This window comes from Salmo trutta, chromosome 31 (genome assembly GCF_901001165.1).
Source record: "Salmo trutta chromosome 31, fSalTru1.1, whole genome shotgun sequence".
NCBI classification, from domain to species: domain Eukaryota; kingdom Metazoa; phylum Chordata; class Actinopteri; order Salmoniformes; family Salmonidae; genus Salmo; species Salmo trutta.
In genome coordinates this window covers 43,303,461-43,319,433 of record NC_042987.1, presented here as the reverse complement: position 1 = coordinate 43,319,433, position 15,973 = coordinate 43,303,461, and the positions used below count along the sequence as shown (strand labels likewise).

Here is a 15,973-nt window from a genome sequence, read left to right as displayed (position 1 = left end):
CTGGCACTGCCCTCCTCCTGATCACCACCCTGGCACTGCCCTCCTCCTGATCACCACCCTGGCACTGCAGTTACGTCCCCAGTAATGCTTATGAAGATGTTATGGCTTGCTGATGGATGGTTTTCCTTGTGTAGGCCTCATATACTAACATGTTACCAACTAATATACACCAGACATGGTTAAACAGAGAGAGATCAGAAACAGGGAGAGATGGAGAGGAAGAGACCAGAAACAGGGAGAGATAGAGAGAGAGAGAGAGATCAGAAAGGGGGAGAGAGAAAGAGAGAGATCAGAAAGGGGGAGAGACAGAGAGAAAGAGAGAGATCAGAAAGGGGGAGAGACAGAGAGAAAGAGAGAGATCAGAAAGGGGGAGAGACAGAGAGAAAGAGAGAGATCAGAAAGGGGGAGAGACAGAGAGAAAGAGAGAGATCAGAAAGGGGGAGAGACAGAGAGAAAGAGAGATCAGAAGGGGTTGGAGAGATCAGAAAAGGGGAGAGACGGAGAGTGCGAGTCCATAGTGTCCATTAGACACCTGGTCCTCCTGGCAGGTCTCGTCCAGGACTGTGATCCAAATGGAACCCTATTCCCTCCTGACATTACCCTGGTACACAGGGAATACGGTATCATTCGGTCTACCCCCCAGGTGTACTCCAGGTGGTCTAGCCCCCCAGGTGTACTCCAGGTGGTCTACCCCCCCAGGTGTACTCCAGGTGGTCTACCCCCCCAGGTGTACTCCAGGTGGTCTACCCCCCCCAGGTGTACTCCAGGTGGTCTACCCCCCCCAGGTGTACTCCAGGTGGTCTACCCCCCCAGGTGTACTCCAGGTGGTCTACCCCCCCAGGTGTACTCCAGGTGGTCTACCCCCCCAGGTGTACTCCAGGTGGTCTACCCCCCCAGGTGTACTCCAGGTGGTCTACCCCCCAGGTGTACTCCAGGTGGTCTACCCCCCCAGGTGTACTCCAGGTGGTCTACCCCCCCAGGTGTACTCCAGGTGGTCTACCCCCCCCAGGTGTACTCCAGGTGGTCTACCCCCCCAGGTGTACTCCAGGTGGTCTACCCCCCCAGGTGTACTCCAGGTGGTCTACCCCCCAGGTGTACTCCAGGTGGTCTACCCCCCAGGTGTACTCCAGGTGGTCTACCCCCCCAGGTGTACTCCAGGTGGTCTACCCCCCCAGGTGTACTCCAGGTGGTCTACCCCCCAGGTGTACTCCAGGTGGTCTACCCCCCAGGTGTACTCCAGGTGGTCTACCCCCCAGGTGTACTCCAGGTGGTCTACCCCCCAGGTGTACTCCAGGTGGTCTACCCCCCAGGTGTACTCCAGGTGGTCTACCCCCCAGGTGTACTCCAGGTGGTCTACCCCCCAGGTGTACTCCAGGTGGTCTACCCCCCAGGTGTACTCCAGGTGGTCTACTTGTGCTCTTTGGTGGGGGCGAAGTACAGCTCCATGGGCTTGTTCACCTTCCAGTACTTCTCACTGACAAGCTCCAGAGAAAAAGACCCGTTCAGCACCTAGAGGACCGACAGAGAGCATTGACTGATTTATCGTCTTTCAGGAGGAAATTCTTTCCACATTTCACTTGTTGCATTATATACACAAGCTCAACTGGGTGACCAGTGATTAGACGCAACACTAGGCTAACGATCACCTGGGTGACAACTAGGAGTGTGTGCCTATTTGAAGTCCGTCTTGTGATCGTCAAATTAGTATAGTATAGAATTAGTAAAGAATAGAATTAGCATGGTATAGAATTAGCATACTATAGAATTAGGATCGTATATAATTAGCATAACAGTGGAATAGTATCGTATATAATTAGCATAGTATTAGTAAAGTATAGAATTAGCATCATATTGAATAGTATAGAATTAGTATATAATTAGCATAGTATAGATTTAGTACTGTATGGAATTAGCATAGACCAGAATTAGCATAGTATTAGCATATAATTAGTACAGTATAGAATTAGTATAGTATTGAATTTGTATAGTATTAGCATATAATTAGTATAGTATTAGTAAAGAACTAGTACAGTATAGAATTAGTATAGCATAGAATTAGTATAGTATTAGTACAGTATATAATTAGTACAGTATAGAATTAGTATAGTATTGAATTTGTATAGTATTAGCATATAATTAGTACAGTATAGTATTAGTATAGAACTAGTACAGTATAGAATTAGTATAGCATAGAATTAGTATAGCATAGAATTAGTATAGCATAGAATTAGTATAGTATTAGTATAGAATTAGTACAGTATAGAATTAGTATAGTATAGAATTTGTATAGCATAGAATTAGTATAGCATAGAATTAGTATTAGTATAGAATTATTACAGTATAGAATTAGTATAATATTGAATTAGTATAGTATTAGCATATAATTAGTACAGTATAGTACAGTATAGAATTAGTATAAAATTAGTATAGTATAGAATTAGTACAGTATAAAATGAGTTTAGTATAAAATTAGTACAGTATAGAATTAGTTTAGTATAAAATTAGTACAGTATATAATTAGTAAAGTATAGAATTAGTATAGAATTAGTGTAGTATTAGTATAGAATTAGCACAGTATAGAATTAGTACAGTATAGAATCAGTACAGTATTAGTATAGAATTAGCATAGTATAGAATTAGTATATAATTAGTACCGTATAGAATTAGTATAAGTATATAATTAGCACAGTATAGAATTAGTATAGTATAGAATTAGTAGAGTAAAGAATTAGTATAGTATTAGTATATAATTAGCACAGTATAGAATGAGTATAGTATATAATTAGTATATACTTAGTATAGTATTAGTATATAATTAGCACAGTATATAATTAGTATAGTATTAGTATAGTACAGTATAGAATTAGTATGGTATTAGTATATAATTAGCACAGTATAGAATGAGTATAGTATATAATTAGTATATACTTAGTATAGTATAGAATTGGTATATAATTAGCACAGTATATAATTAGTATAGTATTAGTCTAGTACAGTATAGAATTAGTATGGTATTAGTATAGAATTAGTACAGTATAGAATTAGTATAGTATTAGTATATAATTAGCACAGTATAGAATTAGTATAGTATCGAGCCTCACACAACATTCTCTTTTACCAGTTCAAGTCTTTCCTAAACAAAACTGTTCAGGCCCCCTCTCTTTATTTTCAACTCTCCATTTCTCAGATTATCTCTTATTAAACTAAACTCCAACATGTTTATTTTTCGCCTCAGTGGTTCAATGTAAACGTTTTCTGCTCGTTCCTAAAATCAGTTGGCTAGTAGGCTATTCGGCGTGCGTAAAGTTAGACGCTAAAACTTGGACTTACGCACGAATGCCAGAAGGCCTAAAATAAAGAAAAACCTCAATGTAGCCTTTAGATATTAATTAACCTCAATGTAGCCTTTAGATATTAATTAACCTCAATGTAGCCTTTAGATATTAATTAACCTCAATGTAGCCTATAGATATTAATTAACCTCAATGTAGCCTATAGATATTAATTAACCTCAATGTAGCCTTTAGATATTAATTAACCTCAATGTAGCCTTTAGATATTAATTAACCTCAATGTAGCCTATAGATATTAATTAACCTCAATGTAGCCTTTAGATATTAATTAACCTCAATGTAGCCTATAGATATTAATTAACCTCAATGTAGCCTATAGATATTAATTAACCTCAATGTAGCCTTTAGATATTAATTAACCTCAATGTAGCCTATAGATATTAATTAACCTCAATGTAGCCTATAGATATTAATTAACCTCAATGTAGCCTTTAGATATTAATTAACCTCAATGTAGCCTTTAGATATTAATTAACCTCAATGTAGCCTATAGATATTAATTAACCTCAATGTAGCCTATAGATATTAATTAACCTCAATGTAGCCTATAGATATTAATTAACCTCAATGTAGCCTTTAGATATTAATTAACCTCAATGTAGCCTATAGATATTAATTAACCTCAATGTAGCCTTTAGATATTAATTAACCTCAATGTAGCCTATAGATATTAATTAACCTCAATGTAGCCTATAGATATTAATTAACCTCAATGTAGCCTATAGATATTAATTAACCTCAATGTAGCCTATAGATATTAATTGACCTCAATGTAGCCTTTAGATATTAATTAACCTCAATGTAGCCTTTAGATATTAATTAACCTCAATGTAGCCTTTAGATATTAATTAACCTCAATGTAGCCTTTAGATATTAATTGCACAATTATTATATAATTTATGGTCTGAAGGTATTGTTTTCTCGTCATTGTAGTAGTAGTAACATATTGTATTATTACCGTGAACTGGCCGTTGGCTGTAGGGATATAAATGGTGTATTGTAGTAGTATTTGTAGTAACATATTGTATTATTACCGTGAACTGGCCGTTGGCTGTAGGGATATAAATGGTGTATTGTAGTAGTATTTGTAGTAATATATTGTATTATTACCGTGAACTGGCCGTTGGCTGTAGGGATATAAATGGTGTATTGTAGTAGTATTTGTAGTAACATATTGTATTATTTCCGTGAACTGGCCGTTGGCTGTAGGGATATAAATGGTGTATTGTAGTAGTATTTGTAGTAATATATTGTATTATTACCGTGAACTGGCCGTTGGCTGTAGGGATATAAATGGTGTATTGTTTCTCTGAGGCAGCGTCTACATTGACGGGGCTGGCCTCTCCGTTCTTCCTCAGTTCCTCCAGGGCCAGACGCACAGCCAGGTACTTAGACAGGTGGTCCACTGTGGCGTTACCTGACGTCTTGATGTACCTGGGAACAAACTCAACACTACCACACACACACACACACACACACACACACACACACACACACACACACACACACACGTCTTGATGAACCTGGGCCCTAACTCAATACCACAACACATTGCCTGAGGTCTAGAAAGATACACACACACTTTCACGATCTAAACTTTCCCCATTTAACTGTTTTCCACAGACAGGATTCAAATACAAAGGCCTACGCAGATTAGAAAACACAGGCCTACGCAGATTAGAAGAGACAGTTCTACGCAGATTAGAAGACACAGGCCCTACACAGATTAGAAGACACAGGCCTACACAGATTAGAAGACACAGGCCCTACGCAGATTAGAAGACACAGGCCCTACACAGATTAGAAGACACAGGCCCTACACAGATTAGAAGAGACAGGCCTACGCAGATTAGAAAACACAGGCCTACACAGATTAGAAAACACAGGCCTACGCAGATTAGAAGACACAGGCCTACGCAGATTAGAAGACACAGGCCTATACAGATTAGAAGACACAGGCCTACGCAGATTAGAAGACACAGGCCCTACACAGATTAGAAGACACAGGCCTACGCAGATTAGAAGACACAGGCCTACGCAGATTAGAAGACCAACACTACATCAGTCATTCTAAAGATTTAAAGGTGCACTATGCAGAAATCGCTCTGCAATTATTAGTTGCTGAAATTCTAATTGTTAATCTCATTTCAGTTTGTACCATCTAAACTGCTGTGAAATATCTTTTCCATAACCTAAAATATTGTATTTTCAGCAGTTAGAAGCTGGTATACAAAATCGGAAATAAAAGACAAACGCAAAACTTAACGGGCAGCATAGAAATAGAACACATAGATCATATCTACCGCTTCTCAGACGGGCTTTAAATGAGAATGACAGATCTATAACACATAGAACATATCTACCGCTTCTCAGACTGGCTTTAAATGAGAATGACAGATATATAAACACATAGAACATATCTACCGCTTCTCAGACTGGCTTTAAATGAGAATGACAGATATATAAACACATAGAACAGATCTACCGCTTCTCAGATTAGCGTTCAATGACACTTTCGGTCACGCAAAAAAATGTACATAACGCAGCTTGTGCAGATTCTACACCTGGAACAAACCACCCATCCTGTATCCCACTCAACCTCAGATCCCTTACCTGGTCTGCACGGTGTCCTCCTTGTCCATGAGCGTAGGATGAGGACAGAACACCAGTTCTATCTCGCTGGCTCCGTCCACGGCCATGTCTCCTCCAGCTCCTCCTCCGTTCTCTGTGGCGTTGTCCATGTCCAGACCAGAGTCATCTGACGTCTTGGTACGCTTGATGCTCGGACCCGCCTCCTGCTGTGATTGATGAGATTATTTTAATTGGGGGGGAGAAAGGCTGAACACAACCCAGGACATAAAACGTTGACACGATGAGATGCTTTAAACGAGGAAAGACCCACTGACTGGAGATCTTGCCGTTATTTTCCTGGGTGTCATTTACTCAACAAAAATGGACATTCGTATGCATTTACACGCCCACTTTACAAAACATGTAAACCCCCCGCGCTTCACAAAGGAACAGATTTGAAATGGAAAATAAAAAATATATATTACACGCAACATATACGCAATACATTACCATTACGCTGCACGTTACCCATCCCATATACACAATACTATTACCCTGCACATTACCCATCCCATACACAATAGATTACTATTACCCTGCACACTACCCATCCCATATACACAATACATTACTATTACCCTGCACGTTACCCATCCCATATACAATACATTACTATTACCCTGCACGTTACCCATCCCATATACAATACATTACTATTACCCTGCACCCTACCAATCCCATATACAATACATTACTATTACCCTGCACATTACCCATCCCATATACAATACATTACTATTACCCTGCATGCTACCCATCCCATATACACAATACATTACTATTACCCTGCACATTACCCATCCCATATACACAATACATTACTATTACCCTGCACGTTAACCATCCCATCCCATATACACAATACATTACTATTACCCTGCACATTACCCATCCCATATACACAATACATTACTATTACCCTGCACGTTAACCATCCCATCCCATATACACAATACATTACTATTACCCTGCACATTACCCATCCCATATACACAATACATTACTATTACCCTGCACGTTACCCATCCCATATACAATACATTACTATTACCCTGCACGCTACCAATCCCATATACAAAACATTACTATTACCCTGCACATTACCCATCCCATATACAATACATTACTATTACCCTGCACATTACCCATCCCATCCCATATACACAATACATTACTATTACCCTGCACATTACCCATCCCATCCTATACACAACACATTACTATTACCCTGCACATTACCCACGTCATACACGTCTCATACAGCCACATACGTAATACATCCTACCCTTACACATTCTGTCAGTGGCGTGCTAACAACTCAGATTCACTGATTTCTGTTTAGGTATTTCATAGACATGGGAATATGATTGCACAAATCCAGTCAGGTTTTCAATAAATCCTGTTTGGAGGAATCCGGATTTCCTGCTTTTTCCTGATACCCGGGAATTTCTGATAAACCTGGGAATTTTTGGGGACGTTACTGGCATTCTGCAACCCTACATGGGAATTTATTTTATTTAACTAGGGCAAGTCAGTTAAGAACAAATTCTTAATTTACAATGATGGCCTACCGGGGAACAGTGGGTTAACTGCCTTGTTCAGGGGGCAGAACGACAGGGGCAGATGAAGGAATGCTCATACCTGATTGGAGTGGACGGAGGCATTGCTGCAGTGGGAGGAGTCACCATTGTCCTCCGCCCCGCTCCCGTTCTCCAGCTGGTGTTTCTTCCCTCGCTGCAGCCTGCAGTGACACCCAGTGGTGGGAGGTCAAATTTAAATTCCATTTTATAAAGTAACATTCAATTTGACCATAGTTCTAGAAACATGTTTTAAATCATAGGGTGAGTTGTTCTGAACTTTGTGAGGAGACACCTAAATGGGAAAACGTTATTAAAATGAGATTAGCAGTACAGTCACGGGCTGTATCTCAAGGACCTCCTCGACGCTGTGGGTTAAGGGTCAGGAAAAAGCGTTGAGGGTTAGGGTACAGTACCTGTTCATGGCCTGTATCTTGAGGCCCTCCTTGATGCTGTGGGACAGGGGTTAGGGGTTAAAGGTCAGGGTACAGTACCTGTTCATGGCCTGTATCTTGAGGCGCTCCTCGATGCTGTGGGACAGGGGTTAGGGGTTAAAGGTCAGGGTACAGTACCTGTTCTTGGCCTGTATCTTGAGGCGCTCCTCGATGCTGTGGGACAGGGGTTAGGGGTTAAAGGTCAGGGTACAGTACCTGTTCTTGGCTTGTATCTTGAGGCCCTCCTCGATGCTGTGGGACAGGGGTTAGGGGTTAAAGGTCAGGGTACAGTACCTGTTCTTGGCCTGTATCTTGAGGCCCTCCTCGATGCTGTGGGACAGGGGTTAAAGGTCAGGGTACAGTACCTGTTCTTGGCCTGTATCTTGAGGCCCTCCTCGATGCTGTGGGACAGGGGTTAAAGGTCAGGGTACAGTACCTGTTCTTGGCCTGTATCTTGAGGCCCTCCTCGATGCTGTGGGACAGGGGTTAGGGGTTAAAGGTCAGGGTACAGTACCTGTTCATGGCCTGTATCTTGAGGCCCTCCTCGATGCTGTGGGACAGGGGTTAGGGGTTAAAGGTCAGGGTAACAGTACCTGTTCTTGGCCTGTATCTTGAGGCCCTCCTCGATGCTGTGGGACAGGGCCTGTTGGTTGTTGTGTTTGGAGATGCGGGCCAGAACCCTCTCCTGGTGGGCCTCGTACTCATCTCTGCTGGGGTAGATCTTACTGATGAGGGCGTCAAAGTTCGGGTCCGGCCGCAGGGACCGCTTAGACACCAGCTTCTTTCTGCACGTAGGACATTCCTTGTTGCTGGGTAGAACGAACACACAGACAGACAGAGGTCAGAACGTCACCTGAGGTAATGATGTCCTGTGTCACTACAGTGATCAGCAGTTGATAGACATAGATAAATGCAATACACTGCAACTGGGGTAGTCAACAGTAGCATGTGGTGGTGGTGGTGGTGGTGGTTTGGTGGTGATGGTGGTGGTAGTGGTGTGTCAACAGTAGCATGTGGTGGTGGTGATGGTGGTGGTGGTTTGGTGGTGGTGGTAGTGATGGTGGGGTGGTGGTGGTAGTGGTGATGGTAGTGGTGGTGATGGTAGTGGTGGTGATGGTAGTGGAGGTGGTGGTGGTAGTAGTGGTGGTGGTGGTGTGGAGGTGGTGGTGTGGTGATGTGGTGGAGGTGGTGTGGTGGTGGTGGTGTGGTGGAGGTGGTGCTGGTGGTGTGGTGGTGGTAGTAGTGGAGGTGTGGTGGTGGTGGTGGTGTGGTGGTGGTGGTAGTGGAGGTGGTGGTGTGGTGAAGTGGTGGTAGTAGTGGAGGTGGTGGTGTGGTGTGGTGGTGGTGGAGGTGTGGTGATGGTGATGTGGTGGTGGTGGTGGTTAGGTTACTTTAGGGTAGGGTAGGTTACTTTATGGTAGGGTAGTTTACTTTAGGGTAGGGATACATACCCTGATCTGAGGGCGGTGATGATGCAGTCGGCACAGAAGCGGTGCAGACATTCCTTGGTTGTCATGGTGTTCTTCAGCATGTCCAGACAGATGGGACACATCAGCTCGCTGTGGAGGCTCCTGGGAGACACCGCGATCTCCAGCCCATCTGTGATGGCCTCCTACAGGGAACAAACAGACCATGACCTCCTACAGGGAACAAATAGACCCTCCTACAGGGAACAAACAGACCATGACCCTCCTACGGGGAACAAATAGACCATGACCCTCCTACGGGGAACAAACAGACCCTCCTACAGGGAACAAACAGACCCTCCTACAGGGAACAAATAGACCCTCCTACAGGGAACAAACAGACCCTCCTACAGGGAACAAACAGACCCTCCTACAGGGAACAAACAGACCCTCCTACAGGGAACAAATAGACCCTCCTACAGGGAACAAATAGACCATGACCCTCCTACAGGGAACAAACAGACCCTCCTACAGGGAACAAACAGACCCTCCTACAGGGAACAAACAGACCCTCCTACAGGGAACAAACAGACCACGACCCTCCTACAGGGAACAGCCCAACCCCAGCCCTACCGCTGACTAGTGTCTGGGATTCCCTCAGAATGGATGGCTCCTTACCTTATGATTGGACCGTATTACCGCCCCCAGCTCTACAGCTGATTGGACCGTATTACCGCCCCCAGCCCTACAGCTGATTGGACCGTATTACCGCCCCCAGCCCTACTGCTGATTGGACCGTATTACCGCCCCCAGCCCTACAGCTGATTGGACCGTATTACCGCCCCCAGCCCTACAGCTGATTGGACCGTATTACCGCCCCCAGCCCTACAGCTGATTGGACCGCATTACCGCCCCCAGCCCTACAGCTGATTGGACCGTATTACCGCCCCCAGCCCTACAGCTGATTGGACCGTATTACCGCCCCCAGCCCTACAGCTGATTGGACCGTATTACCGCCCCCAGCCCTACAGCTGATTGGACCGTATTACCGCCCCCAGCCCTACAGCTGATTGGACCGTATTACCGCCCCCAGCCCTACAGCTGATTGGACCGCATTACCGCCCCCAGCCCTACAGCTGATTGGACCGTATTACCGCCCCCAGCCCTACAGCTGATTGGACCGTATTACCGCCCCCAGCCCTACAGCTGATTGGTCTTGCCACTTTCCCTGACAGCAAACTGAGTTGAGGCTAATGTTGATGCTATCTGTTTAAAGGGGAAATCAGTGCTTGTTCTTTCTGAGGAAACTCCAGTTTCAGGGTCGATAAGACGCTGATGACCATCTTCTGCAGATCGTTACCTGTTTTGGTCGTCTAAACAGAGCAAGAACAGGCTGGGTAACATTGTTAAACTGGGTAGAAGGATTATATGTATGAACTTTCACCTTTCTCACCTGTATCAGACACTAGTCACAAGGTAAGGAGCCATCCATTCTGAGGGAATCCCAGACACTAGTCATAAGGTAAGGAGCCATCCATTCTGAGGGAATCCCAGACACTAGTCATAAGGTAAGGAGCCATCCACTCTGAGGGAATCCCAGACACTAGTCATAAGGTAAGGAGCCATCCATTCTGAGGGAATCCCAGACACTAGTCATAAGGTAAGGAGCCATCCATTCTGAGGGAATCCCAGACACTAGTCATAAGGTAAGGAGCCATCCACTCTGAGGGAATCCCAGACACTAGTCATAAGGTAAGGAGCCATCCATTCTGAGGGAATCCCAGACACTAGTCATATGGTAAGGAGCCATCCATTCTGAGGGAATCCCAGACACTAGTCATATGGTAAGGAGCCATCCACTCTGAGGAAATCCCAGACAGTAGTCATAAGGTAAGGAGCCATCCACTCTGAGGGAATCCCAGACAGTAGTCATAAGGTAAGGAGCCATCCACTCTGAGGGAATCCCAGACACTAGTCATAAGGTAAGGAGCCATCCATTCTGAGGGAATCCCAGACACTAGTCATAAGGTAAGGAGCCATCCATTCTGAGGGAATCCCAGACACTAGTCATAAGGTAAGGAGCCATCCATTCTGAGGGAATCCTAGACACTAGTCATAAGGTAAGGAGCCATCCATTCTGAGGGAATCCCAGACACTAGTCATTCAGTGCCCTCGGAAAGTATTAAGACCCATTGACTTGTTCCACATTTTGTTACGTTACAGCCTTTTTCTAAAATGAATTAAATTGTCCCCCCCCCTCCCCATCAATCTCCACACAATAACCCATAATGACATCACAATAACCCATAATGACATCACAATAACCCATAATGACATCACAATAACCCATAATGACATCACAATAACATCACAATAACCCATAATGACATCACAATAACCCATAATGACAAAGAAAAAACAGGGTTTTAGATCATTTTTTTTGCAAACGTATTAAAAATCAAAAACTAAAATATAACATTTACATAAGTATTCAGACCCTTTACTGAGTACTTTGTTGTAGCACCTTTGGCAGCGATTACAGCCTGTTTTGGCTTTGGAATTTCCATTAAAAAGCTATAAAAATCATTGTAATGTCACTATTTCATAATGCATTTAATGTAAAAAATAAACACATCGAAACCGAAATCCGTAAAAATTATGTAATAATTGAACCGATGTCAAAAAGTACCAATTGCCCAGAACTATACTACATTTACATTTTAGTCATTTTAGCAGACGCTCTTATCCAGAGCGACTTACAGTAGTGAATGCATACATTTCATACACTTCATGAATTATTTTTTATTTTTTTTGTACTGGCCCCCCGTGGGAATCGAACCCACAACCCTGGCGTTGCAAACACCATGCTGGCGTTGCACACACCATGCTCTACCAACTGAGCCACAGGGAAGGCCATACTACATATTGTCGTATGTATTGTATTGGTGTACATTAATTGTCATGTTTTCTGTGTCATTTTATTAGCCGCTGCAAAATCAATTACCCCCCTGGGGATAATAAAGGACTACTCTACTAGGCCACTTCAGTCTAATGCACCTTGTGATGGTGCTAGTAGGTGTCTGTAGCCATGTCAGGGCATATACAGAGCATACGGAAAGTATTCAGACCCCTTGACTTTTTACACATTTTGTTACGTTACAGCCTTATTCTAAAATTGATTAAATTGGTTTTTTTCCCACCCCTCACCTCATCAATCTACACACAATACCCCATAATGACATCACAATACCCCATAATGACATCACAATACCCCATAATGACATCACAATACCCCATAATGACAAAGCAAAAAAAAAAAATTTTTATTCTAATAAAAAAAACGTACAACAAACTGAAATATTACATTTACATAATATTCAGACACTTTATTCAGTACTTTGTTGAAGCACCTTTGACTGCGAGTACAGCATTGAGTCTTCTTGGGTATGACGCTACAAGCTTGGCACACCTGTATTTGGGGAGTTTCTCCCATTCTTCTCTGCAGATGCTCTCAAGCTCTGTCAGGTTGGATGGGGAATGTCGCTGCACAGCTATTTTCAGGTCTCTCCAGAGATGTTCGATCAGGTTCAGGTCCGGTGCTCTGGCTGTGCCACTCAAGGACATTCAGAGACTTGTCCTGAAGCCACTCCTGCATTGTCTTGGCTATGTGCTTAGGGTTGATGTCCTGTTGGAAGGTGAACCTTTGCCCCAGTCTGAGGTCCTGAGCGCCCTGGAGCAGGTTTTCATCAACAATCTCTCTGTATATCTTTCCCTCGATCCTGACTAGTCTCTCAGTCCCTGCCACTGAAAAACACACCCACAGCATGATGCTGCCACCACCATGCTTCACCGGAGGGATGGTGCCAGGTTTCCTCCAGACGTGACGCTTGACATTCAGGGCAAAGAGTTCAATCACGTTTTCATCAGACCAGATAATCTTGTTGTTCATTGTCTGAGAGTCCTTTAGGTGCCTTTTGGCAAAGTCCAAGCGGGCTGTCCTGTGCCTTTTACTGAAGAGTGGCTTCTGTCTGGCCGCTTTACCATAAATGCCTGGTTGGTGGAGTGCTGCAGAGATGGTTGTCCTTCTGGAAGGTTCTCCCATCTCCACAGAGGAACTCTAGAGCTCTGTCAGAGTGACCATCGGGTTCTTGGTCACCTCCCTGACCAAGAGCCTTCTCCTCCAATTGCTTAGTTTGGCCGGGCGGCCAGCTCTAGGAAGAGTCTTGGTGGCTCCAAACTTCTTCCATTTAAGAATGATGGAGGCTACTGTGTTCTTGGGGACCTTCAATGCTGCAGACATTTTTTGTTACCCTTCCCCAGATCTGTGCCTCGACACAATCCTGTCTCGGAGCTCTATGGACAATTCCTTCAACCTCATGGCTTGGTTTTTGCTCTGACACGCACTGTCAACTCTGGGACCTTACATAGACAGGTGTGTGCCTTTTCCAAATCATGTCCAATCAATTGAATTTACCACAGGTGGACTCCAATCAAGTTGTAGAAACATCTCAAGGATGATCAATGGGAAACAGGATGCATCTGAGCTCAATTTCAAGTCTCATAGCAAAGGGTCTGAATACTTATGTAAATATGGTATTTCTTTTTTATTTTTAATACTTAGCAAAAATGTCTAAACTGTTTTTGCTTTGTCATTATGGGGTACTGTGTGTAGATTGATGAGGGATTTAAAAAATATATATACAACTTTATAATAGGGCTGTAACATAACAAAATGTTGAAAAAGTCAAGGGGTCTGAATACTTTCTCAATGCACTGTATGAACCCTGATCTGTGACAAACTCTCAAATCTACATTATTAACTTTAAATTAAAGTTCATAACTACCTGTGGTATCCTCTGTAACTCATACAGACTGAGTGTGTTACATTAAATGTGGTCCCTACCTGTGGAGTCCTCTGTAACTCATACAGACTGAGTGTGTTACATTAAATGTGGTCCCTACCTGTGGAGTCCTCTGTAACTCATACAGACTGAGTTCCCAGGTCTTACTGAGGGGTTGCACCCCGTTCGTCTGCACTGTCTGCGTCATAGTCCCAATCTGGAATAAAAAACACATTATCATAATTAAAATGGATCAAAAACACATCCTTCTCTCTCTCTCCCTCCCTCTTACAGACGCTTACTTTTGGTCAGCACCGTTTAACAAAATGTTTGGATTTCATGTGCAGAAAAGAAAAACAGAGAAGCTAGATAAATTGATAAGATAGATCCTCCGGGGACTTGAAAACATTAGTACATTTAAACATTGCAGTGATGTCAAATCACTGTTTCGTTGCAGATGCAAAGTCTGGTAACAGAATGACGGAACCAACACCACAAACGGTCATTACTTCTGTTACCAAACATTGGATCTGCACTGTTCTTCAAGTAAATGTGTTTTTTGTTGAATTTTTCTGTGAAAATTGTTAAAAAATTTTAAAAAATAGGTCAATGTGCATTGCGTTGTGTTTAGGCTTAAATCTGCCATCATTGGTTTTAGTTTGACATAGACTTTTAAAGAGACAAATCTGAGTCTCAGCATCACTCTGTTACCATGGAATTTCCCTTCCACAGCATCTGATGGTTTGACAGTTAGCTAGGATTCATATTATTATTTATTGCCTCCAAAAGCACATTAATTAGCTAGCAACCCCGAGTACAATCATACCAAATGCATACTTTCATCTATTTTGCGAGGCAACGGTCTTAAAAATGAATGTATTTTATATATCCAGTTATATGTCCAAGACAGTGGAACAATACATTATTAGCTAGCTAACACACTGCTAGCATAGCATTAGCAGAGCTAGGCAGTTAGCTTTCCCATTTGTCTTTGTGTTGAATTATGGCTGCTAACGTTACAGATGTGCGCATACACAATCGCCTGGATAAAACCTGCTATATAGACCTGAACCTTTTCACTTCTAATCATATCTATGTATAATGCCTATGCGCAACAAGATAGATGGCGTTTTATGTATATTATTCTGCACTATTACTAGGGGGAGAAAGACAGATTAGCTGGCTAACTTAAGGTTAGCTACAGTAGCTACAACAGCTGCGACGGAGCCTCACGACCAATCAACGATGTAGTAATATACAAGCGATCTATTCTTCAATGTACCATTAGCTGATTCACCCTTGTTTTATCGTTACTGTAGTCGTCTTAGTTATGAAGCTGGAAGAAAAATAATAATAATGAAATATCACCAGAAACGTGTTTGTTTATGTACTTACATGCTGTGTTGTGGATACAGACTATACAGCCAGCGCGTTCCCGTTCTGGCGATTTCAATATGGCGGATTTGGACGTCGCAGTGGGTTTTGGGAAATGTAGGCACACTGGCCCAAAAAAAAGTTTCACAAATTTGCCCCTCTAATTCTTTGTTCCGCTTCGGCAGAGCGGAAGAGACGAAACGACAGGGATAGCTGGACAAAAATCTGTCTTCTCCAGCAGGTGACGTTTTTGTATGGAGGTCAATGAGAGAGCGCCGTATTTTATTGACAAAATGTAATGGCTTATTTTGATCAAATATACGTTTCGTTATGCTGAGGTTGTTACAAATGTAATGA

At 43.0% G+C, this 15,973-nt stretch overlaps 1 protein-coding gene across 2 annotated transcripts; it reads right to left on the bottom strand.

Annotated features, from left to right (window-relative positions):
• Positions 1-1,008: 1,008 nt before the first annotated feature.
• On the bottom strand, positions 1,009-15,703 carry LOC115170243 (E3 ubiquitin-protein ligase RING2). Of its 2 annotated transcripts, none has more exons than XM_029726640.1 (8): positions 15,638-15,703; positions 14,364-14,459; positions 9,447-9,607; positions 8,589-8,804; positions 7,626-7,725; positions 5,967-6,151; positions 4,616-4,805; positions 1,009-1,509 (listed from the first exon to the last, which is right to left on the bottom strand). In XM_029726640.1, exons 2-8 carry the CDS (start codon positions 14,448-14,450, stop codon positions 1,408-1,410), a joined length of 1,041 nt encoding a protein of 346 aa, XP_029582500.1. In that variant the 5' UTR covers positions 14,451-14,459; positions 15,638-15,703; the 3' UTR covers positions 1,009-1,407. The 2 variants fall into 2 exon arrangements, with proteins under 2 accessions (XP_029582500.1, XP_029582501.1); XM_029726641.1 differs by having other exon boundaries at positions 5,967-6,148.
• Between the last annotated feature and the right edge of the window lie 270 nt (positions 15,704-15,973).

Coding starts and splice junctions, on each gene's coding strand:
- LOC115170243 (XM_029726640.1), bottom strand. CDS start 14,450: ATGACGCAGACAGTGCAGACGAACGGGGTGCAACCCCTCAGTAAGACC. Junction 9,608..14,363: donor AGTTACAGAGGACTCCACAG/GTAGGGACCACA, acceptor TGTTCCCTGTAG/GAGGCCATCACAGATGGGCT. Junction 6,152..7,625: donor CCTCCGTCCACTCCAATCAG/GTATGAGCATTC, acceptor CATCAATCACAG/CAGGAGGCGGGTCCGAGCAT.